The sequence below is a fragment of the Diplodia seriata genome, assembly GCF_021436955.1.
Source record: "Diplodia seriata strain FDS-637 chromosome Unknown scaffold_7, whole genome shotgun sequence".
Lineage (NCBI taxonomy): Eukaryota > Fungi > Ascomycota > Dothideomycetes > Botryosphaeriales > Botryosphaeriaceae > Diplodia > Diplodia seriata.
Window position 1 is genome coordinate 2,775,108 of NW_027117314.1, and position 22,394 is coordinate 2,797,501.

The 22,394-nt window shown below is 56.1% G+C and overlaps 7 protein-coding genes across 7 annotated transcripts; 3 read left to right on the forward strand and 4 right to left on the reverse strand.

Annotated features, from left to right (window-relative positions):
- Positions 1 to 1,049: 1,049 nt before the first annotated feature.
- Positions 1,050 to 2,556, reverse strand: FAP1 (FKBP12-associated protein; the record flags this gene model as incomplete). The annotated part of the gene is made up of 2 exons (XM_066778989.1): positions 1,050 to 2,273; positions 2,551 to 2,556. The coding sequence occupies 2 exons, from the start codon at positions 2,554 to 2,556 to the stop codon at positions 1,050 to 1,052; spliced, it is 1,230 nt and encodes a 409-aa protein (XP_066631426.1).
- Positions 2,557 to 7,506: 4,950 nt separating this feature from the next.
- SLS55_007574 (uncharacterized protein) lies at positions 7,507 to 8,235 on the reverse strand (the record flags this gene model as incomplete). Its single annotated transcript, XM_066778990.1, has 2 exons — positions 7,507 to 7,946; positions 8,001 to 8,235. 2 exons carry the CDS (start codon positions 8,233 to 8,235, stop codon positions 7,507 to 7,509), a joined length of 675 nt encoding a protein of 224 aa, XP_066631427.1.
- A 1,436-nt stretch (positions 8,236 to 9,671) lies between these two features.
- MSM1_1 (methionyl-tRNA synthetase) lies at positions 9,672 to 10,283 on the forward strand (the record flags this gene model as incomplete). Its single annotated transcript, XM_066778991.1, has 2 exons — positions 9,672 to 9,675; positions 9,934 to 10,283. The coding sequence occupies 2 exons, from the start codon at positions 9,672 to 9,674 to the stop codon at positions 10,281 to 10,283; spliced, it is 354 nt and encodes a 117-aa protein (XP_066631428.1).
- Positions 10,284 to 10,800: 517 nt separating this feature from the next.
- MSM1_2 (methionyl-tRNA synthetase) lies at positions 10,801 to 11,227 on the forward strand (the record flags this gene model as incomplete). Its single annotated transcript, XM_066778992.1, has 2 exons — positions 10,801 to 10,809; positions 10,853 to 11,227. The coding sequence occupies 2 exons, from the start codon at positions 10,801 to 10,803 to the stop codon at positions 11,225 to 11,227; spliced, it is 384 nt and encodes a 127-aa protein (XP_066631429.1).
- A 2,351-nt stretch (positions 11,228 to 13,578) lies between these two features.
- On the reverse strand, positions 13,579 to 14,354 carry SLS55_007577 (uncharacterized protein; the record flags this gene model as incomplete). Its single annotated transcript, XM_066778993.1, has 2 exons — positions 13,579 to 14,322; positions 14,346 to 14,354. 2 exons carry the CDS (start codon positions 14,352 to 14,354, stop codon positions 13,579 to 13,581), a joined length of 753 nt encoding a protein of 250 aa, XP_066631430.1.
- A 3,716-nt stretch (positions 14,355 to 18,070) lies between these two features.
- ubp10 (Ubiquitin carboxyl-terminal hydrolase 10) lies at positions 18,071 to 19,723 on the reverse strand (the record flags this gene model as incomplete). The annotated part of the gene is made up of 1 exon (XM_066778994.1): positions 18,071 to 19,723. The coding sequence occupies one exon, from the start codon at positions 19,721 to 19,723 to the stop codon at positions 18,071 to 18,073; it is 1,653 nt and encodes a 550-aa protein (XP_066631431.1).
- Positions 19,724 to 20,083: 360 nt separating this feature from the next.
- CCT2 (T-complex protein 1 subunit beta) lies at positions 20,084 to 21,658 on the forward strand (the record flags this gene model as incomplete). Its single annotated transcript, XM_066778995.1, has 2 exons — positions 20,084 to 20,089; positions 20,246 to 21,658. 2 exons carry the CDS (start codon positions 20,084 to 20,086, stop codon positions 21,656 to 21,658), a joined length of 1,419 nt encoding a protein of 472 aa, XP_066631432.1.
- Positions 21,659 to 22,394: the final 736 nt, after the last annotated feature.

Below are 22,394 nucleotides of genomic sequence, written 5' to 3' on the forward strand. Positions count from 1 at the left end.
CCTACGATCGAGAACAGCGTTGACTCGCAAACATGCACGAGTCTTCAAACAAGTCATGCGTCTTTGATACCATCGAACCACATCAGCACAAACTCCCATGGATGACGGCGTTTTTTGAAAAACGGCTTCTGTGAAACGGCTTTTTGCATTCCTTGTTTTATCACTCGTTTTGGCTGGTCGGTTCTTCTCGCTTTCATCAGCACAGAGCGACAGAAAAAAACAAAAGCACGAAGAGAGAGCTGCGCCTTTTTGGGTGGTCGCAATGGTTGGTTGCACTTTTTGTCTCGTGTCCAACTACCCCACGTTTTCCTCTTCGGACAGTGGAGTCACTTTGGCGTAGACGTCCTCGGGGATGGCCGAAAGGCTTTATTTGACTGCTTCATTGAGTTTTGCTTGCACGCGTGCACGGGAACCAGGCAACTAAATATATGAAGCCAATGCACAATGGAGCGGGTGGGTTTTATTTTCTCTCGCTCTCAGGAGTAGGATAGGAAATGTACCAAATGAATGCGAAAAATAGATTAGGTATAGGATATGGCAGCATCATGCAATGAAGGATTGTCTCGAGGGAACGGGTTGCGGCTGGGACGGAAGGAGTGATGCCCTTGATGCAGTAAAGGCGAGATGGCGTGGTCTTCCAGCTCATGTAGCTTGTCAGCGTCCGCATACAGTGAACTGAGGCTTTTGTGAAGTCTAGTCTCTTCAGAACATGATCTTTTTACATTGGAGACAGTGGTAATAGCCTTGCTGCGGACTACCCACGATGTTGCTGGTTATCCCCCCAAGCACTTGTTGTGGTCTAAGCATCTTCACACGCGAAGCATGCATACACTGCTGACTTTTCAACAACGGCATTTCCCCTTTAGAGAAAATCCGCGAACGGTCTATTTATTACATGCAGCCGGAATGCGAGAGGGTATGTTAGTATATTAGAGCAAGCTGATCACTTGGTCCTTTTTCTTTCACATTCTACGAATCTTCCCATGAGCAAACGTCCCGTGGATGTCATCCCCCAAAAAACAAGCTCCTTGCAAGCCATCGCCACTGGCTTAAACGGGAGCGGCCTCTTCATCCTCCACCTCTACTCCCTTCCTAGAGCTCACAGCCAGTTCACCAGCACTAGAAGTCTCAACTCGCGGGTCCTTATCTGCCTCATTTTTGGTTGTTTCCGCCTCGTCCTCTGTGGCCGCTCCACTCGCCACCTTGCTTGCATCTCCACTTTCCAACCTCTCCTTTTCTTCCTCCATGGCCTCGGCCGCCTCCCAATCTTCAACCGCCTCTTCAACCGCCTTTTTCTTGTTCTTCTCCTTATTTCTGCTCTCCTTGCTCTTGCTGCTCAGGCTCAACACTGTAAAGCTATTCGAGCCGACCCTTGCAGACTGCTGCGGACGCATCCGTATTGGCGCTGCCGCTTTGGCTGCAACCTGGCTCCACCCACCGTTGGCGGCGCTGTCCATCTCACGGCGAAGGATGTTCAGGCTGGCGTCTACCCGACAGAGCTGGATGCTACCTAGAGAGTGTGAACGAACCTCGCGAGCGAGACCTGCCTTAATGTTCTTGAGGGTAGCCTCGAGATCGCGCTCTGAGAGAGTGGCGTTGGCTTTCAGGACGACCTCATCGTTGGGTAGAAAGGAGATGTCGAGCTGAACCATCGGTGTGGAGTCAGTAACGGGGCGAATGGCGGTGCGTAGTTCTTCGATGGTAAGAGCGAATCGGGGAGTTGACAGCAGGAAGCCGTTATAAGGGTCTCCAACGACGTTGCTGGCCTTGAGCTTCTTTGCTGCATCGGTGGCGGTGATCGGAACCGTAGTGGTAGCTGCACGCTGGTTGTAGCGGATGCGGACACACTCGCCTACGGTCTTCGTCGGCGCCGAAACGAACCTTGGGGTTTTGTAAATCACTACATGGCGGTGAGGTTCAGGATCCATGCTCTCTGAATCTAAACCAAAGTCTTCCGCTAAAGCATGGATGAATGCGCGCTGTTGGGAAGACATAGGTTTGAATCGAAGCCGCTTCTCTTCGGGGCTGGTAGCGAGGACGCGAAACTCTCTTTCCTGTGTCTGAGCCCATTGGACATTCTGCTGGTATAGAGACAGCGTCTCCGCGGAGTAAGGGATGTGGTCATCCTTGTGAGCTTCAGGGTCCACGTTAAGAGCTAAGGCAAGCTTGCGGTTACGCTCAAGCCTCGCGCATTCGTCGTCGCATTTCAGCGACTTCTTCAAACTTCCTTCACTGTCCTTGGTGGCTAAGCATTTCGCTTCTTGTTTGTTGTGCTGGCATGGGCAGGTGATTAAAATCTTGTATTGACAAGGTTTGCTCTCGTCACAAGCATAAGGTGAATGGCATGGATTGGAGCAAGGATGGCCACAGCAGACCTTTTCCTTCCCACAAGCCTGCTTACAGGACGTTCCGGCATCCTCGCAATCTCCAGGCTTGTGGCAGGTCTTGCGGCAGCGGTGGGCACCACACTTCAGCTTTCTACCGCAAATCTCTCCACATCGCGGCTCCGATAGCCAACAGGGCTGGTTCTTGAGCTGATTTTTTTCGCACAAGCATGGCTTGACGACGAGGAAGGGACACTTCGGGCAGTCTTCGTCGTCTTCATGACAATTGTGAGCGACCTGTGGGTGCCCGCAAGCCTTCGGGCGCTCGCATTGGAAGCGGCACGGGGGCGGCTTGGTACCGCACGGCAGAGGAGGCTGTAGAACAGTTCTCCCACATTTACAGCTGATCTCGTCGAAGATGGCTTCACGACAACTGCCACAAGGCCCTTTATGGCACAACTCTTGACAGTGGTGGTTCCCGCACTTCAAAAGGCGGCCACAAGGACGCGTGCAAATGTGCTCTGCCTCAAAGTTGTCCTCCCGAATCTGAGGGGCAGCATCAAGTGGTCGAGGCTTCCTGCGGTTTGCAGTACGCTGCGCGGCCTTTGATTCTCCGGGGCAGCATCGCTCGCCGCATTCGTGACGCCCGCAATTGAGGGTAACGCGACATGTCCTTAGGCACTGAGGCTTCTCCTCAATCCCCTGGTGGCAAACGGTCTTGAGTGAGGTCCTTCCGCAGCGGCATGAAATCGGGACTGTCATGACGCACGGCAGACAATCGCCAGAATGGCAGATCTGTTGACATAGATGACGACATGCCAGTGGTTTAAGGCAGGGCTTATCGCAGCTGGGTATGCGGTCTTCGCAGTCGGTCCGTGCCTCTGCGGTTATGTCCTTAAGATGGGTCTTGCCACAGCCACAGTGCGTGATAAGATCTGGAGAGCGTGGACAGTGAGTCGGTTTCGCGTCCTGTGCATGGCAGGTCTGTGCACACCGATGCTTGCCGCAGTCGAAGAGACGGTAACAGATGTTACCGCATTGGAAAAGCCCGGCCCATGACTCAACAATCTCTTCTCCTGTCTCGCTCTTGTGCGCGCACTTGCTGTCTCTTTCGTCGTTCTTGTCGCAACACAGGATCATCTTCTCGACCTGGCCACAGTAACATCGGGCCTCTACGCGGACCTCGCAGGAACCGCAGAGACCCTCGTGACACGGTTGCCCGCAGAAATGCTCACCGCAGGGCATGAGCTCTCCGCAGATCTGTCCACAACTCCAGCCACTGTCATAGTCTGTGTCTAGACATTTCCTGGTCTTTGATTCCTTGCCACAAAAGCAGAGCTGTGTGGGGCCCATTTGAGTGCATGGGGGGCAAGGTCCAGCGTGACACAACTCAGGGCATGGATGAGGGCATTTCTTTGGCATTACACGATCTCTTGAGCAAGTGTTTCCGCAAGAAAAGGGCGGTAGTCCAGGAAGAGGCTTGGGGTCGACTTCCTTTTCGCACCAGCATGTGAACGTCTTCGGGACCACATCCTGAGGCAAGTTGCAGCCCGGACACCTCCACTGACGAGAGGGTGGAAGGTCGCCGTTTTGCGCCTGCCGGCGGGCTGCTGCAGAGCCCTCGTTGGTAGCCCATTTCTTCACACAGCCAAGATGAAAGACGGTCCAGCATGTCCGGCAAGACCAGCTCTTCGAGTTTCTCTGAACTTCGTTTGTGCAAATAGCACACTCGTAGTGACCGTTGTCGATGTCCTCGTGAACCCGGGTAGCAATATCAGGAGCGGTGGATCGCGAGGCGCGGCGTTTGCGAGGCTGCTGGGGGCCCTTCGGGGGCTTAGAGGCGACGGTATCACCCGGGGTGAACTCTGGAGCGTCTGCCTGCAGCTGGGAAAAATCCGCCTGACTGACAGCAGCATCTTCAGATGTTGTCAATTGGCCTCCGAACTGCCTTCCCTGGAACGTTCTGACATTTTGCCTCCCGGAAATGCCTCTGGACGCACTGCCACCTCCGCGGCCGCCCCTACGACCACGCCTAGACTGACTGGAATTGTTGCTGTTGTTTGCCCACGGGGCCGGCGCCGTGTCTGCTGGAGATGGCTGCTGGGCGGGTGGCACTGAGGTTACCCTCGAAGCTAAAGTGGCGTCACTCGCGGATTGAGCCCGTCCACCCCGGCTACCCCTTCCACCACGGCCGCCTCTGGCGCGAAGAGAGGATTGCTCGTGATTCTGGTCGTTATCGGGCTGGTCGGCGGTTGCTTGGTTGCCGCCTCGCTGGGGCCTCCGTCTGTTGCGGTGGCGTCTGGGAGCGTCATTTGACGATGGAGCTTGCGGCGCGGATGCAGTCCCAGCAGACATGGCGGGCGAAGAAGGAGGCGAAGCTGGTTGCGGAAGAGTCCTCGGCGGCAGCTGCAGGGTAAAGGGCGAGGATCGATTGCGAGGGTCGCGTGCGAAAGGTAGAGGATGATCAGAAGTTGAGGAAAGCGCCGACGCTGGGGCGGGCTTCAAGAAAAAGACAAAAGAAAAACCCCCTCACAAAATCAAAGTGAAGGACAGAACAGACGGCGGATGTCGCGGGGATGGACGGCGGCGGAGCTTCCACATTTCTTTATCGGCGCCAGAAAGTTGCGGGCGGCAGCTGCTGCGGCGCGACTTATGACGCACGGCCCGTTGAGTCATTCTCAATCACCGGCAGGCAGCTGTGGCGATGCTGCCAGCCCTCGTGCTCGTAGCCGGTACACAGTAGGCGTGCTTCAGCTCCGCCGCCAGCAGCCTGGGGCCGTGCAGCTGCGATCTAATGCACGTCAGGGCCGTAGGTGCGGCCTTGCAGCGTGCATGTGCCCGTCTTATCGCCGGATACCGCGAAAACGACGGGCCGAGCAGCCAGCGCAAGTGGACCGCCCGGGCTGCTGCTTCCGCCGTCTCAAGCTTAACCGCAGCAAGCACCCCAGATTCCCCGTCCACTTCCATCATGGCTCTTCGAACCGTTGGTGCGATAGCCCTGGCTATCTCCGCCGCCTCCGCCTTCCAAGGCACCTCCCCGCTTTTTGTTGTTTCCTCGGCGAAGTGAGTCGCGCTGCACGCCTGAGCTCGCCAGCTGCGCAAGCTAACCCTACTTCTCCAGCACCCTCCCCGACTTCGCCAACAAGAACATCATCTCTTCCGCCGCCGCCGCCCGCTCCGTCGAGCAGCTCCTTGCTGGCTGCCCCTCTGAATCCTACATCGTCGTCAGCCAGCCCGGCGTTTCGCCCACCGACTTCGAGAACAAGTGGTCTGCGCCTTGGCTGCGCTCCAAGTTCCACAACCCCGACGCCCCCATCACCACCGGCTCCATCAACGAGGTTGTTGGCGGGATTGACGCCGAGGATGTGGTCAAGTACGTCGAGAGCCAGTGTAAGGCCACGCGGATGAACGTCGACGCCTCGAGTAGGTCCATCAATGCACTGTCAAGGAACTTCCATCTGACACGCCCATCCAGACGACTACATTTCCCTCGGCGATGCTTCCCCGCGCGTTATTAAGCTCGACTTCACGCCTCTGTCCAGCGCTGCTCCTGAAAGGGCTGCCGAACTGACAGAGAACGGTACGAATGGTCGCCTGCTAGCCAAGAAGCGTGGCATCTGACGGACAATAGATTCATTCCTCGATGCCCTGATGTCCAGCGTTCAGCAGAAGAGCTACACTGTCATCTATACTACCACCCCGCCCGTGGTTGACCAGATCCCCGCCCCCAAACAACAGCACCCGGTCCAAGGCTACGAGATGGAGGAGGCGTTCCCTCTCCACACTGAGATGAAACGTGCTCTAGCCAACGGCGCGACGGGCGACGAAGACGTGGCTCTTTTCGAGAAGTACCAGTTTCTCTCTCCGGGTAAGCATCAACGTGTACGTTTGCGCTGCCGATATTCGGACTGATCACGTGCTGCCAGGCATCTTTATGGGTCTCTCTGTCAGCATTGTTCTCTTCCTCATCCTCTACGTCGGCGTCACTGCTGTCGCCGGCCTTGAGGTCTCCTACTTTGCTTTCAGCAAGGAGATGGGCCCTGCTGCGCAAAAGAAGCAACAGTAGATCGTACGGTTGACGTTGGATCATTAACTTGGAGCTCCTATGGGGGTTAGGCCAACCATTGTCTTTCCATGTACAAACGAGACCTCAGCAAAGCGCCGATTGTGGGGAGGTTGAGGGGCGGAACGGGGTAGATGCATGGACCTTGTGCACGGATTGTTAGGGCGCGCACAAACACGAATACGGGCCATTGTCTAGATGATGCGTAGCGCGTCGCCAGTTGGCTGTCAGCGGAAAAGCGGGCAAGGATTAGAAAGCTCAAGTGGCCCTGCCAGGGCGGCAATACGTCTCCCTGCCGCAAACACCGGGTCTGCTGTATTATGCTGGCGTTATTATCCAAATACTTTGAAGGTTATGTCGAGTGTCCGCATGTGAAAAGTCCGCTTGGTCATGATCTTTGGTGTGACGGAGGTACCCGATGTTACGATCTATGAACATCACACTTGGCCATGTGAAGATTAGCAACAAAGCGTAGCCGTCATCCGTGGAAAACGGTAGTTTCCAAGCAGGCAATTTCCCCTACAAAGGAACTCGGCAGGAGCTGTGGACGCAAAGATCACGCAAAAAATACAGAGGGGTCGCGATGACATGGACCTTGGTAGTTCGTGCCTCGTGATTGTATTTCGAAGTAAATACCTAAGATCTTGCACTAGAGTCAAAGAACAGAAGGGTCCTGATAGAACCCGCAACAGACAGTGAAGTAGAGAAGATTGGAATTCTTGAAACAATTAAGGCCAGTCACGTCATCCACCCAACTCTGCAGATTGTATGTACGCCGGCCTCGCCCATGGATCTAACGCGTCTAGGAAACAAATCTGACATATGACTGGTTCGTCGCCAGGATCATGGCAAGGACAAGATGATATGCCGAACCGTGCTCGAGACGGGAGATTGGAATCCAAATTCAACGGTTTGGGCCTGGATTACTATGAGAAAGAATTGAAGTAGAAGGTGTCGAATTTAACGAAAATAACTCCGCGTCTGTACTGGTGGTGATAGATTCTTCCCTTTCCTCGAAGGGTTGAGTATTGCCGAAAAGAAGTTTCAAGTGCGTCGAAAAAGGTAAACCTCCACGGGCTAAGAAAGAGAATAGAAGACAATCGTTTCGAAGACAATCGTTTAGTCGCTGCCCTCGGCGAAGGCAACCAACTCGTTGGCATAGTTGGCGACCTCCTCAAGGTCGCGGCGGGCCTTGTGACAAGGCTGACCCATGATACGACGCGGTGAGCAGAAGGCGGGCATCGCAGCGGCATTGGCGAGAGCCTCAGCGGCACGCTTGAGCTTGTGGCAGGGCTGGCCCATGATACGACGCGGTGAGCAGAAGGCGGGTTGGGCCTTCGCAATGGCCTCGCGCTTCTTGTGGCAAGGCTGGCCCATGATACGACGCGGTGAGCAGAAGGCAGGGTCAGCCTCAGCCTCGCGCTTCTCGTAGCATGGCTGGCCCGTGATACTGCCGCAGAATGCCTCCTCGGCCTCATGTTTCTTTTCGCAAGGCTGGCCCTTGATACTACTGCAGGGGGTGGGGTCGGCCTCAGCTTCACGCTTGACGACGAAGATATCTGTGAAAGAGTCAGCAAAATAAGCTTGAATACAATTGGACAAGAAGTGCTTACCGTGATCGTCCTCAGTGGTGTAGTTGGAGTAGAGCTCGCCGACCTTCTCAAGGAGCAAGTCATTGGCGCGCTTGGCCATGGTGCAGAGGTCGGCAGGGCCAGAGCATGGCTCAGCATCAGGAGCAGCGAGGGCAACCGCGGCAGCCTCGGCGGCGCGCTTGACCTGAGGGAAATCGACCGTAGCGGTGGCGGAGATGGCGACGGCCGAAGCGAAGAGGATAGCAATGGACTTCATGCTGAAATTTTGTAAAGGGATGCGTTTCTTTTCTTGTGTTTGCAGATGTGGAATGAATGACCTGGTCGGTTGATAGCGGTACAGGTACCAGACGCGTGGCAACCGCATCATTAAATACTATATGGTGTGGCGAGCTGGCTTCCACGAATAGGTCTCAATAGGAGATTACTGCGTCAATAGTGAATAGGCACAGGTGCTGAAAGAGTGCGGAAAGAGGGTTCAGGCCCGACTCGGCCTTCTCATTCACTCGATAATAGCGTATGTAGTAGCCTGCGGGTAGAATGGGGTTGGGCAAACACTACCGGGTGTGACATGCTAGGTAGACGCTGTAAAACAGACTGGACACACTCATCACCCAAGAAGGTCCTCTCGCCAATGGTGAAGGCCGCCGGGCTGTGACAACTAGCAGCATCGGAGACAAGGCGCATGACAAAGGGCTGGGAGAAGTCCGTCCGGTGGGCACAAGGTTGGCCGGATGAGGTGCTCAATAAGATGGAGTTGCCTAAACGGGCCTAGCGTGAATCGGCTCAATGGGGACGTGACCAACACTGCTGGCGAGGGAGTGACGGGCAAGAGGGAAGAAAAGAAACTATGGGATTCGATCTGCTTGGAGATCGACGAGGGAGGTGAGTGCTGCCAGCGCCCGCCGGAATTCGATAGTGATGCAAAAGTGCTGAGGTGCAGTCGTGCTGGCGGGCCGAGACGGAGCCGGGACGGACGGAGGTGCCTGAGGCCGACTCGGGGCCGCGGGCCGAGGCGCATGTCGTCACACGCTCAATTGCTATTGCTCGCTCTTCGCGTCGCGACACCACCTCTCCCACGCCCAATGCCACCCCCCTTCTACCGCGCCGGCGTGCGCCCCGCCCTCGCCTCCGCCAGAAGCTGGACCTGCGCATCATGTAGGCTCACAACCACCCGTTCCCGCACCACCGCTGCCTCGCGCGCCGCCGCAGACGAAAAGCCGTACTATGTCACTACCCCCATCTTCTACGTCAATGCTGGTATTGCTCTCCGCCCACCCCAATCGCTTGCCCCCTGGCACTTACCTTTCGCGAAACAGCGCCCCACGTCGGCCATCTGTCCACCATGGTCCTTGCCGACATCATAAAGCGCTGGCAGCTTCTGGAAGGGAAAAAGGCCGTGCTGAGCACTGGCACCGATGAACATGGCTTGAAGGTCGGCCCATTGCTCCCGCTTCGCGCCTGCACATGCTCACCTCCCCTTGCGCAGATCCAGCACGCCTCGGCAAAAGCCGGCAGCGAGCCGCTCCCTTTCTGCGACAAAGGCGCAGACGTCTTCAAGGTACTTGCCGTGCCCGGCTTCTACACCGACCACCAGAACTGACGGCAAAAGAACCTGGCTGCCAAGGGCCTGATCTCGAATGAGCATTTTGTGCGCACAACCGACCAAGCCCACAAGGATGCCGTGCAGTATGCATGGGTGCGTCATGACTGGCTGCAACCCCACTTGGCACACTGACTGATTGAGCCGAAGCATTTGTTGAAGGCAAGGGGCCACATCTACAGCTCCAAGCACGAAGGCTGGTACTCCGTAAGCGACGAGACGTACTACCCTGCCTCTGGGGTCCATCTCATCGTGGAGCCTGCCACTGGCCGGAAGATCATGGTATATGGCACTCTTCGACTTTTGTTGCACCCCTGACTGAGCGCAACTAGGCCTCCATGGAGACCGGCAAAGAGGTCGAGTGGACCACTGAAATCAACTACCACTTCCGGCTTTCCTCCTTCAGAGACCAGCTTCTTGCCTTCTACCGCGAGAACCCGGGCTGGATCATTCCGCAATTTCGCATGGATGATGTCGTCCACGCCGTTTCCTCCGGCCTTGAGGACCTCTCCATCTCGCGCCCGACTTCCCGCCTCACCTGGGGGATTCCTGTGCCCGATGACGGCTCACAAACCGTCTACGTGTGGTTGGATGCGCTGCTCAACTACGTAACCAAAATCGGCTATCCCTGGACCCCAGGCCAAGTGGAACCCAGTGGCTGGCCAGCAGATTGCCATGTCATTGGAAAGGATATCACGCGGTGAGCACAGGCAGGCCGCCTTCCTTGAAGCACTACGCTCACGTCGCCCCAGTTTCCACTGCATCTATTGGCCGGCTTTCCTGATGGCCCTTTCACTCCCCCTTCCCAAACGGATCCTCACGACCGCCCATTGGACCATGAACAGCCAAAAAATGTCGAAATCCGTCGGAAACGTCGTGAATCCCTTCTTTGCTCTGGACCGGTTTGGAGCCGATGCATTGCGCTATTACCTCGCCCACGACGGGGGCATCACCCAGGACGCGAACTACAGCAACTACTATGTCGTCGAACGCTACAGGAAAGGGCTGCAAAGCGGCTTGGGTAACCTGGCCAGCAGGATCGTGAAAGGAAAAGGCTGGAATGTCAGGAGGGCAGTAGCTTCCAGCAAGGAGAACTTCCCCGAGCGAAGCACGGAAAAGCAAGCAAAGGCGCGAGCCCATTTTGACCTCCTGACACGTCTCCCAGGAGATGTGCAACGGAAGTTGCGGGATCTCGATGTGAGCGGTGGACTGAAGACCATCATGGAAGTTGTATACGAGGTGCGGTTTTTTTTTTTTTTTTTGGACCGCCCAGCATCAGGGTACATTCGCTGACAACGTGTTCCTCAAGACCAACCGCTTCCTCCAGGACGCTGCTCCGTGGAGCCACGTACCCAAGGCCGGCCCCCCCGCAGCCAAACAGGCCATTGCGGCTGTGCCGGAACAACACCGCCCTCACGTGGACCGGACCATTTTCATTTGCGCTGAAACGCTAAGAATAGCAGCTATCCTGTTGCAGCCATACATGCCCAGCAAAGCCGCGGAGCTGCTTGATATGCTCGGCGTGGATACGGAAAAGCGGAGCTTTGAGTATGCTGAAGTCTGCAAAGACTTTGAATACGGTATTAGCAAAGTCGATTTGAAGAAGGCTGTGCTATTTCCTCCCATGGGAATTGATGAGCTAGACTAAAAGGAGATCAAGAACCACGATACGTCGGCTTCGCTCGTCTGCTTATGCTGTCGGATCCCATGCAGAGTTTGGGCTAGAAAAAAAAAGAGAGCCGGGGGAAGAAAAGAAAAGAAAAGTACAATCGATGTACCGTTCTTGCTCAAGTTATGTGGATGTTTCTAAGCCGTGACCTTGCCAAGTAGGGGAAAAGCCGTCTCGCAAACAACGAACGAATGGCCCAGCTCTTGCTAGCACTGAAGGGACACAACGCAACAGGGAACCCTACTCACTTCGCTATTCTACGACTTTGTGTGATCACGGCAAAATGACGGCCGAGGCTGGACGCCTGCTAGTGCTGTCTCGTGTAGCACAACCCAAGTGAAGCAGCGGGGCATCGGGTTGTCCATACGGCCTATCGAATCCATCAACCATGGCTAGATACATACACACATTTGAGCCTGTTTCCCACCTTCGTTAGCCAAATCCATCGCCATTTTTCAAGGCTGTCCCGCCATCACCAGCCCTAGCGTCGCCTACGTATGGTAGGCGAGTGGGATACGGACGTGCATTGACTCAGGTTGCCCGGGGCCCCGACCGGCAGACTCTGACCGAGATGGGGTATCCAGGCGATACGCAGGACGACATGGGGAAAAGTGAAGGCGAAGGTGCGTGTGGCATGGTCGAGCAGCTCTGGAACGGCCGTGGCGCCCTTATCGGGAACGAATCCCTGACGCCGCGAGCCGAACCGCCGGGTTGACAGGCAGCCAGCCGATGCTCCGCGCGTGAGCGTAAGCCGCGTCTCGCTCAGTAGTCACACCTATCGCAAGGTACTGCTGCAGGAACGGAGGAGCCGGCCGAAAGCAGCGAATCGATATTGGTACCCGACCCCATCACTCAACAAACCATCGCTCTCGCCGTCCGCTCCACGATTGCTGGACGGAGAATAAGACGAACTAAATCCGTTGCGCAGCCGCAGGAGCATTTTTCGGGCGTGTGTTTGCCCCTCCTGCGCCGACTATCTAATACTGGACGACTTGTCACCCACAGGCGGTCTATCACAAGTAGTATTTCCTCTCATGCCAGCGACCATGTACCTACCTACGTGGAACAAGCATCTGAACGGGCGTGGTGGCGGGCGATTGGGGCTTGCGTGTCAGCTCTCGCTCTTCCCGATCAACACGATGCCAAGTCCATCCACTTTCCGAGCGCCTGGTTCCATCATGCAAGCCCAATCTATGTATGCACAGTCTCCGGAGCCCCTGTTTTCTTTTCTTTTCCCTTCACCTTTCCTCCCAGCCAAGACCCACAGTCAGCTGGAGCCACTCCGCGTCTGGCAACAATCATGCCGCGAGTCAGGCAAGGATGCGAAGGTGGCTGGCACAATAAGCTCGAAGCAGGGGTGGTAAGTTCGCGGGATCTGCCCACAACACGCGTTAGAGCCGAAGGGGGGCGGGTGCGCCGATTCGCGACCCCGCGTGAGCTCCTCATCCAGTCCATCGCTCCGCCGGTCTTCACTCTCGTGTTGGCCTGATGCCGTGTCGTTTGTAGCGAGTTCCTCCAGGGGGGGTTTGCATACCCCTGCGTACAAGTGCATGGGTTCAAGCTGGCGGCTAATTAGCTGTCCGCCATTTAGCTCCCTTTAACAATAATTAAGGGCAGTTCGTCTGTCCAAATTCTGCTGTTACTGCAATTGAGTAAGAATCCTCGCACTTTAGCGAGAACCCGACTGGGGTGACTCGCGACAGGGAATAGCTGCACTCGCAGATGCGCAAAGAGGTATGTTGCAAAGCCCAAGCCTAAAGGCTTCCGCAACTCTCTTACTTCCCTCGTGGTGACGCCCGATCCCGCAGTGCCAACAGCAAAGAGACGAACTAGATGGTTGATGTCGTTGTGATGGACGCCGTTGGCTCCATCTGTAGGAATCCGGAAAAGAAGTGATGAGCAGTCGTTGGATGATGAGAAACTTCAATGGCGAAGGTAGCGCTGATTTTCCATGCCCGTTTGAGTTGAAATGATCGCATACTTCATTGGATCTAGCTAAGTGCTTGTTTACTTGATCTTTGCTGGTAGTTTGACGTCTCGTAGAGAAGTACGAGGGCGTCATCAAATGTGTTCTAATCGTCTCTAGGCTAAAAGACCAAGACAGAGAGTTGTTCTTTGCAAGTCCGAATCAGTGTCAGAGCACAGAGACACGAGCTTTTCATATAGAGTATGTAGCCAAGGTCTTGCATCCTGCTGGCTATTCGGCTGAAATTGGGAGAGGAGTGACTGCTTTGTCTAAGGACTGATGAAAACATCTCAGTAAAGGGTAAAGGCCTTCTAATTTTTTTCCCTTTCTTCCGTTCCTACTGCCTTTACCTGTCCAGCTCCGTCTATACAGCAAATCCACCTGAATTCTTTTGCCTCGGCTCGCCGGCAGCTTCGAAAGTGCCGTTGCCCAGAAGCCTGAGAGCTTGAGCAGTACTCTGTCCTGGGCCGACCCAGGTGACGTTATGGCCGCGCTCCTTCATAAACTCGACGGTGGAGTTGTCGTAAGCATACTCGAAGCTGACATAATACGGGACAAGCTGGTCGTGAAGTCTGGGCTCGGCGAGTGCCTCAGGTGCAGTCATACCCTCATCCAGCATGTGATGGATGTTCTGAATGGTGGAGGTGATGATGCGAGATCCACCAGCTGCGCCGACGGAGATGTAGAGGGTACCATTAGGATATTCGATAATGACAGGGGCAATGGAGGAGAGGGGCCGCTTGCCAGGACGAACGTAGTTGACTGGGCTAGGGATGTAGCCGAAGGCATTCGATGCGCCGGGGATGGAGAAGTCATTCATTTCATCATTCATGATGACACCAGTCTCAGGAACCATGAGCTGAGAACCGAAGAGCAAGTTGATGGTTGTCGTTAGAGAGATAGCCATTCCTGACTTGTCGGCTGTGACGACGTGGGAAGTGCCGGGAGTCTCCAGGCTCTCAATTCCATCCGGGTCATAGGCAGACACATTCTGCGTGTGGAAATCCGAGATCCTGCTACGGATCAAAGAAGTGGTGTTCTTGCTCAGCATCTGATCCATGTACTCGTACATGCCATCGACAAAGTCCGGGTCGCCGAGCTCCGTCCTCTTGAAAAGTCTGTTAGCTGAACTGCTCCCATGATGGGGTGACGGTTAATAACACCCACCTCGCCGTAAGCAAACCTAATTGCCTCATCCAACCTATGGGTTGTAAGGTTGATGTTTGCAGGATTGCCGAAGTCCTTGTATCCCTCGACGATCTTCAGCGCACTGAGAGCAACAATGCCACCGGACGGCGCGCCACCGGTGGTCAACTTGTACCCTCTGTAATCGACGGAAACCGGCTTCCGAATCCTTGCAGTGTAATTCTTGAGATCGTCCAGGGTCATAGTACCGTTCGCCGCCTGCAGAGCAGCAATGGTGGCATCCGCAATCGGGCCAGTATAAAAAGCCTCGGCACCCTCGTTGGCGATGACCTCCAGCGTATCCGCATAGCGCTTGCGCGTGATGGTCTCGTTGAGCTTGACACGGTAGCCGTGAGGAGCAAAGTCAACGGCCCATGTAGGGTTGTTGACAAGAAAATCGTCCTGCCCTGCGGTTGCCGAGTCCATGTACTTGATAAGATCCTCGGTGACGCGGAATCCGTTCCTCGCAACCTTCACGGCAGGCATGACCAAATTCTTCCATGGGAGCTTGCCGTAGTGCTTGTGGAGGTATTCGAGACCACGCAGCTCGCCCGGCACACCACTGTCGTCCCAAGATCAACATTGCGCTGGGTAAAACCCCGGAGATGAATGGACCGACCTTGCCAGACCGCCGTAAATGGACAAGTCGGTGTCGTTGGTGTACATGTCCTCAAAAGCCGCGGCCGGGGCGGATTCTCGGAAATCGATAAACTCGTAGGAGCCGTTCGAGCTGCGCACCGTCATGAAGCCGCCGCCGCCGATTCCTGAGGAGCAATCAGTAAGCCGAGCACTCTTCACGTGGGGGTGTGCGACAACTACCTGAATGGTACATGCCGATGACACCAACGCAGAAGACGGTGCCAACCAGAGCATCAGCAGCTGTGCCGCCAGCCTTGAGCAAGCCAGTGCCGATGGTGCTGCATTCCGAGGATTCGGAAGCCACAGCGCCCAGGCGCGGCTCTGCCGAATGCTGGGGATGGGCGAGGACCGACTGCGAGGACAGCAGGCTCGTGAAGAGCGCGGCCAGCGAGGGCATCAGGAGCGTCTTGGAAGGCATGTTACCAGCTGGTCCTTTTCGCGGTGAGGAGATTGGGTCGGGCTTACAGGATGGCGCTGGAGGAGCGGCAGCGGGCTAGCGCGAGCAATATAATATACCAACTGTGACGCGTGGTCGTGCGGAGCTCGGAGTCTCGTACACGGACAAGGGAGACATGGCAGCGACAAGGAGCATGTCGACAGCGAGATGAGAGATCGGCGGGCGCGTTAGCAGTCGGGATGGCAGGCGGTTGACAGGCGGGCTCGTGGACAGCTCCCCGGATTGGGCTGATAGCTTATCGCCTCACGCCTGCTAGCCCCGCCGAGATCGGGCAGTCGGCGCCGCGTGCTCGTTCTCCCGCCCGCTCTCCCACCAGACGTTTCGCTATTACACACGCAGAACCCTCCGCGGATAACGCCTCCCTCCGACCCTCATATTGCGTTTTGAGGCTGACTCAGTCTGCGCCCTTATGTACATGCCCTCATCTCCCGGCGGCGCCGTGTTTGCTCGCCCAAGATACAGCCACAGCTGCTCGCCTGATATCCCCCGCCCCCGTCATCTGCCGAATGTGACGAGCGGCCAAGAGAATGCATTGCACCATGGGTGTCCAGATGCCGCAATCTGCCCTCGAGCCGCATCGCGGAAGTCACCGGCCGCTGGGTTGACACGGACCGGCCTCTCCACACTCTCCTTCCATCTCTTTGCTATCTCCGAGCCCTGGACCCATCGCTTGTCGCATTATTCAAAGCGCGAACATTCTCAAATCCTCCGCCGGAGCAGCGTACGCGGCGGCAGCAACAAACCCCTCGGTCCTCAGTCCCGCTACGCTCGGGGCGCTAGCGAGCGTCTGGGCGAACGACCAGAGCCGTAGCCAAGGATCGCGGCCTCTGCCAGCTCTTCGCTTCATCCCATGGCCTGACCGCTTCCGTCCAGCGACCTCTTTTGCCGGCCAATCAAGCACCGCCCTGAACAGTTAAGCAAAGTTACACAGAAACCCAAAAACTCCAGACGTTCAAAGTTGCCGTGAACCTCCTCCTCATCTAGCCTCTGCGCTTCCCTAGAGTGCGTGCACAGCATTCCATGCATTTCAGACGTATGATGGAAGACTCAGCGGTGCCCGGACCAATCCTCCGCCAGCGTCGAAAGCGCCGAGAGCGAAAGAAGGAAACTTAAAGAGTAGAAAGGCAGTCGCTAGAACGGCCGGTTGCCCCGTTGGGATACCGGGTCCCCAAAGGAAAATCCGGGACCCGGTCTTGGTGCCGGGGACCTTCAAGCCCACGACTACCCCAACTGCGCCGCGCTTTCTCCACGATCCGGGAAGGAGGACGTTGCAACAAGTCTTTAGCGCGATTAGGCGTTTCGCGAAGCCACGAGGCTTTCCCGCCTACCAAAACCGCCCGAGTTAATCGGGTGGTGGGTGTACAGCACAATCCTATTTACCAAGATCTGGTCAGATGCGAAGTTTGACCATGGACTTAGTATATACCGCGGGAACTCGTGGCGGCGGCGGCGGCGGCACCGTCACGGCGGCCTCCTTGGTCTCTCATGGCTCACGCAGCAGCTGCCGACTGACCACACGAACCCAACCACAGCCACACGTTTTGCAGTCTCGCACGCATGACATAACTGGACCAGGGTGGCGCGACGTTCGAGGGTAGACTTAGCGCCTGGCCCTGCTTTCCATATGCCACATGTCGAAGCAGGGGTGAGGCAAGTCGGGAGTAGGAATGGATCCGTTCACCGGTTGTTTTTGATGTGGCTCGGGCTCATCCTCGACCCGACCCCACCACCACTAAGCAGTACTCCCTTCTACTACGACTACCATGTTACACAAAAAACACAGGTGTTTGACGGTGGAGGCGTGCCTGTTTGGTGCGCATTTAGTTCTGCATGGCACGCTGACCGCTGCGTCGAGACGAATTACTTTATACTTTCCCACCCATCTCCGTAATGCTTCCGTTCGCTCTTGGCGCAGACCCCTGATCTCAGCCACCTTTGGCAGGCAGGTTTATGATGCATCGATGCCACGATACATCTCTACAACAGCTTCTGGCCTCTGTCCTGCTGTTACCGCAATGGCCAGGACATCTGCTGAAGAAGGTGTTTTCTGGAATCACAGGCACAACCATCTTGATGACCAAGCTTTCATGCATAACGCCCGGAATCCGTCTGAGCCATCCAGCCCGCCCATATTCGCATAGCCTCGATAACCTGCTACGTTTAAAATAGGTGTATGAATGATGACTCGGAGTGGGTATCGAATATAAATCAAAATAAGTTGCAGAGGTGGGTGTGCGAGGTCAGCGCGGGTGGTGTCACAAGCAACGCGGGGTAAAGCAACTGCACATCATCCTCATTCATGAATTTTGGCATCAACGCTTCCATCGGCTGCTAGGTCCGGAAACACATCTGGATCATTGCTGTATTATTCGTTCACGCCGTTTGGCGAACGATGCTGCTTGGGGCTTGTGTCTGTTGATGCTTCGGCCCATGACTTTACTGGATTTTAAGACTCATCCTGCAGTGATGGGAGACTAAACTACCAACTGACGAATATCCTGTGTTCCCTTTTATATATATACTTTCACGCCACATGCAAACCTGCCGCCTGGCTTCATGCTACGCGCCTCTAGTCTCATGCTTTGGCCTTTCCCTTTCTCGGTTCTCTCCGCTTCTCCCAGACTTGCACGTAGCTCTCCTTCGTGAATAGCGTTTCTGCACGCGCCTTTTCGACGAACAAGTCTTGTACCTCAAGCCAGTCTTCACGACTTTTGTCCCTCAGCTGCACCCTCCATACCTTCTTCTCCGACTCTCCTTCAACACTGTCGTCACGAATCCGGACGGCCTCGTGCGTGATGTTTGCGACGAGGTCATACCAAATAGGCTCACCTGGCGGGTGAAGTGAAGGGTTAGGCTCGACGTATGGACTCATGTCGAGGCTTCGCGTGGGGAAGGTGACGATGGTAGGGTTGCGTTCGGAGACGAACTTGTTCTTGCTGAAGCGCTTGATGTGGAATAGCAGGTACGGCGGTAGTGGGTGCAGCAGGCGGTAACGCTTGCGGTAGTTGAGATGCTCTTGCGCCGAAACGCCATCATACTTGGACATGATCCTCGTCAACGGCACCTGCGGAATGATGTTCTTCTCCAATTCATCCTGGAAGACTGGCCGAGGCGGGAGGTCAAGAGTCAGAATCATGAAATGACTCTTCTCGGACTGCACGTCAGAGTCCTCGAAACGGAGGCGATCAGCTGCGTCGGCGCGCGCCGTGATGAGTTGGGACTCGATCTTCAAACTGCCTTGGAAGACGCGCTGCACGATACTGGAACCGGGTTTGCTTCTGCTTCCACCAAGGGAAAGGTGCAGATTGTTGAGAAACCATTGGAGGAAGTCCACAGGATCGGACTGCTCTGTAAGAGTGAAGCGTTTGGACGAACGTAACGCGATTTCTTGCAGAAGCTCATGGGGTGAGACGTGCGCCTTGAATGCGCGGGGATTCCATATCTTGCGTACCAGTGTGCTGAAACGTTGTGCAAGCTGGGGTCTAGAGGAGAGGCTCTCGATCATGAAGAAGTTGCGGAGAGGGGTGACATGCGCGAGGGCGTGTATCGCGACGTTGAAGTAGTCGTTGGCCTTGATGTTGTTCATACCAACAAAGCCGGGTATATACTTGCGGCCAACGAGATCCCAAGCGGTTTTCTGTTCCTTGTCGAGCTTCACCACTTCCTCCCTGGAGAGTCTCGGATCCGCCACGAACTTGATGTCCTCGAGCGATTTGCTCTTCACCTCGTAGCCCTCGGGCAGGACGTAGACTTTCTTTGTCTCCAAGTTGATGTACACGTGGTGACCCTCGTCCAGCGCATGGAAGTATGCTTGCGACTTTGGCCCACGGCCTTGGTAGTACCGTCCGCACACCAAGCACGCATAGACGTTGATATTCGATAGCGTGACTGAGCATAGTTTCTCAAAGTCGAAGTCCAACACCTTCCTATCAATTGTGTCCAGGTAGAGATCGTTGTAGCCCTCCGCCGGAGCTGCCTGGCGCGTCGGAGCCGTGACTGCGGGCTCATCGCCCTCGTCATCCAGCACACCTGCCTCTTCTAGCTCTTGGTGCGGCTCCTCCACAGCATCTGCAACGTCTACCTTCTCCCGGCCGTTCTGGCGGATGGGCAGGCCATTGGCGGGAGCCGCCTCGTTCTCGTCGGCGAGCTCTTCGGTGCGAGCTCGTTTGGCGGCGGGCGAGTCACTCTGGACTGCGTCATCGAGCGAGTCGGCTTGCCGCTTGGACATGGTGCCAGGGAAGCGCTGAGGGTGTTAGGTGTTGGGTGGCGGGCTGCGGGCAACGGGTGCTGTCGCGTCTCGCATGTTCCATAGCTCGCCGCGGGAGTCGGCGCCAAGACGTTGCCGCTGCCCTGCCCGCAGATTTCACGCCGACCAACGCGTCGGGGTCCTTTTTGGGAGCAACACCAGAAGCGCACACGGCCCACTCCACTTACCCCCTGCGAGTCGCCGTCTGCCTCTGCCACACCCCTCACGATGGTTCGTCTTCTTTTTGTCCTGCAGCCCTGCAGCTCCCGCTGACGCCCCCCTAGTCTTCTCAGAACCCCACCCAGATCTTCGCAGAAGACGTACAGGAAGAGAGGGGCGAGAATGCTCGTCTTTCCGCCTTCGTTGGTGCCATCGCCGTGGGCGACCTTGTGAAGAGCACGTTGGGCCCCAAGGGAATGGACAAGATATTACAATCTGCGTGCGTGTTGCCATCGCCTGCCTTGGACCGCCAGCTAACGACTGCCCCTCAGCTCCACCGGCGAGATCATGGTCACCAACGACGGCGCTACCATCCTCAAGTCTATTGCCCTCGATAACGCCGCTGCAAAGGTGCTGGTCAACATCTCCAAGGTTCAGGATGACGAGGTCGGAGACGGCACCACGTCCGTGGCCGTCCTGGCTGCGGAGCTGCTGCGCGAGGCGGAACAGCTGGTCAACCAGAAGATCCACCCTCAGACCATCATCGAGGGTTACCGGATAGCAAGCCGCGCTGCGCTTGAGGCGTTGGAGAAGACTGCCGTGAACAACAGCAACGACCTCCAGGCCTTCCGGAAGGACCTCATCGCCATCGCCAGGACCACCCTGAGCTCCAAGGTGCTGAGCCAGGATCGCGATCAATTCGCCGAGCTTGCCGTCGATGCTGTGCTTAGGCTGCAGGGTTCCAGCGACCTCACACACATCCAGATCATCAAAAAGGCGGGTGGGAAACTCAAGGACTCGTACCTTGAGGAGGGCTTCATTTTGGACAAGAAGTTCGGCGTGAACCAGCCCAAGAGGATCGAGAACGCGAACATTCTGATTGCCAACACTGCCATGGATACGGATAAAATCAAGATCTTCGGCGCGAGAGTGAAGGTCGATGGCACTGGTAAGCTTGCTGAGCTAGAGAAGGCTGAGCGGGAGAAGATGAAGGCGAAGGTGGACAAGATCAAGTCTCACGGTATCAACTGCTTCGTCAACAGGCAGCTCATCTACAATTGGCCGGAGCAACTGTTTGCCGATGCTGGTATCTGCTCCATTGAGCATGCCGACTTCGACGGTGTGGAGAGACTGGCCCTTGTCACTGGGGGCGAAATCACTTCTACTTTCGACCACCCTGAGAACGTCAAGCTTGGTCACTGCGACCTCATTGAGGAGGTCATCATTGGTGAGGACACTCTCATCAGGTTCTCCGGTGTCGCGGCTGGCAAGGCTTGCACGATTGTCCTCCGCGGCGCCACTGAGCAGCTTCTGGACGAGGCCGACAGGTCCCTTCACGACGCTCTTGCCGTACTGTCGCAGACGGTCAAGGAGCCCAGGACAACGCTGGGAGGTGGCTGCGCAGAGATCAACATGGCCAAGGCTGTTGAGCAGGCCTCGCAGAACGTTGCCGGCAAGAAGGCCCTCGCTGTCGAAGCTTTCGCCAAAGCCCTGCGGCAACTGCCCACCATCCTGGCTGACAACGCTGGTTACGACTCCAGCGACCTTGTTGCTAGGCTAAGAAAGGCCGTTTACTCGGGTATGACGAGCTCTGGACTCGACCTTCTGACTCCTGGCGGAGGCATCGCGGACATGAGGGAGCTTGGCGTCATCGAAAGCTACAAGCTCAAGCGTGCGGTTGTTTCGTCGGCGAGTGAGGCGGCTGAGGTAAGTACACGGGCCACCCACCTACACAAATTAAATGTTCGACGTGACTGACATGATGGCAGCTGTTGCTGAGAGTTGACAACATCATCCGGAGCGCACCGAGGCAGAGGACCCGTATGTGAGGAGACAGGGACACATGAGGCATGGGTAATGGCGGAGGCGGTGGCCAAGGGCACGCAAAAACCATGAACGGGATGTTGTACTAGTAGAAAACACGGCAGCTCAAAGAATACCGAACGATTCAGCTTGGTGTACCAGAGCCAGAGGGTTCGGGTTGGTTCGAGGATGGCCAACTCGGCGCCACGCCACCCACACTGAATGCCTCGATATGAATGCAGAAAATTGAACGACCGATGCGAACTCGTGCAGTGATAATTCCTAACCGCCGGAGAAGGTGGCAACGATTGCACAGGCGTGGCTCATTGGCCACATTTCTTGCGGGCTTTTCTCCGTCGCATATGCTCCGAAGGAGGGAGCCGGCAGGGCGGACAATAATACTACCAGGCTTTTGCATGCCAGGGCGGCTTGCCCTGTTTGTGCGCCTTACGTCACGGTAGGAGGGCGGAAGAAGAATGGAAGATTGCCGCAAATTTTGGGGTTTTCTTTGTTGCCTCGCGGCCAAACGATCGCGGCGGGCTGAGGCAGCCAACAGCGCGCTACCTAGCAGCTAGGTAGAGGACGATCTTCAGCCCCCCCGCGGGGAAGCAATTAGTGCACCCGAGCCTGGCCGGGGCCGCTCGTGCAGCGGTTGTCACTGACGGCTGCGGGCTTTTTGCATAGCGGCGCT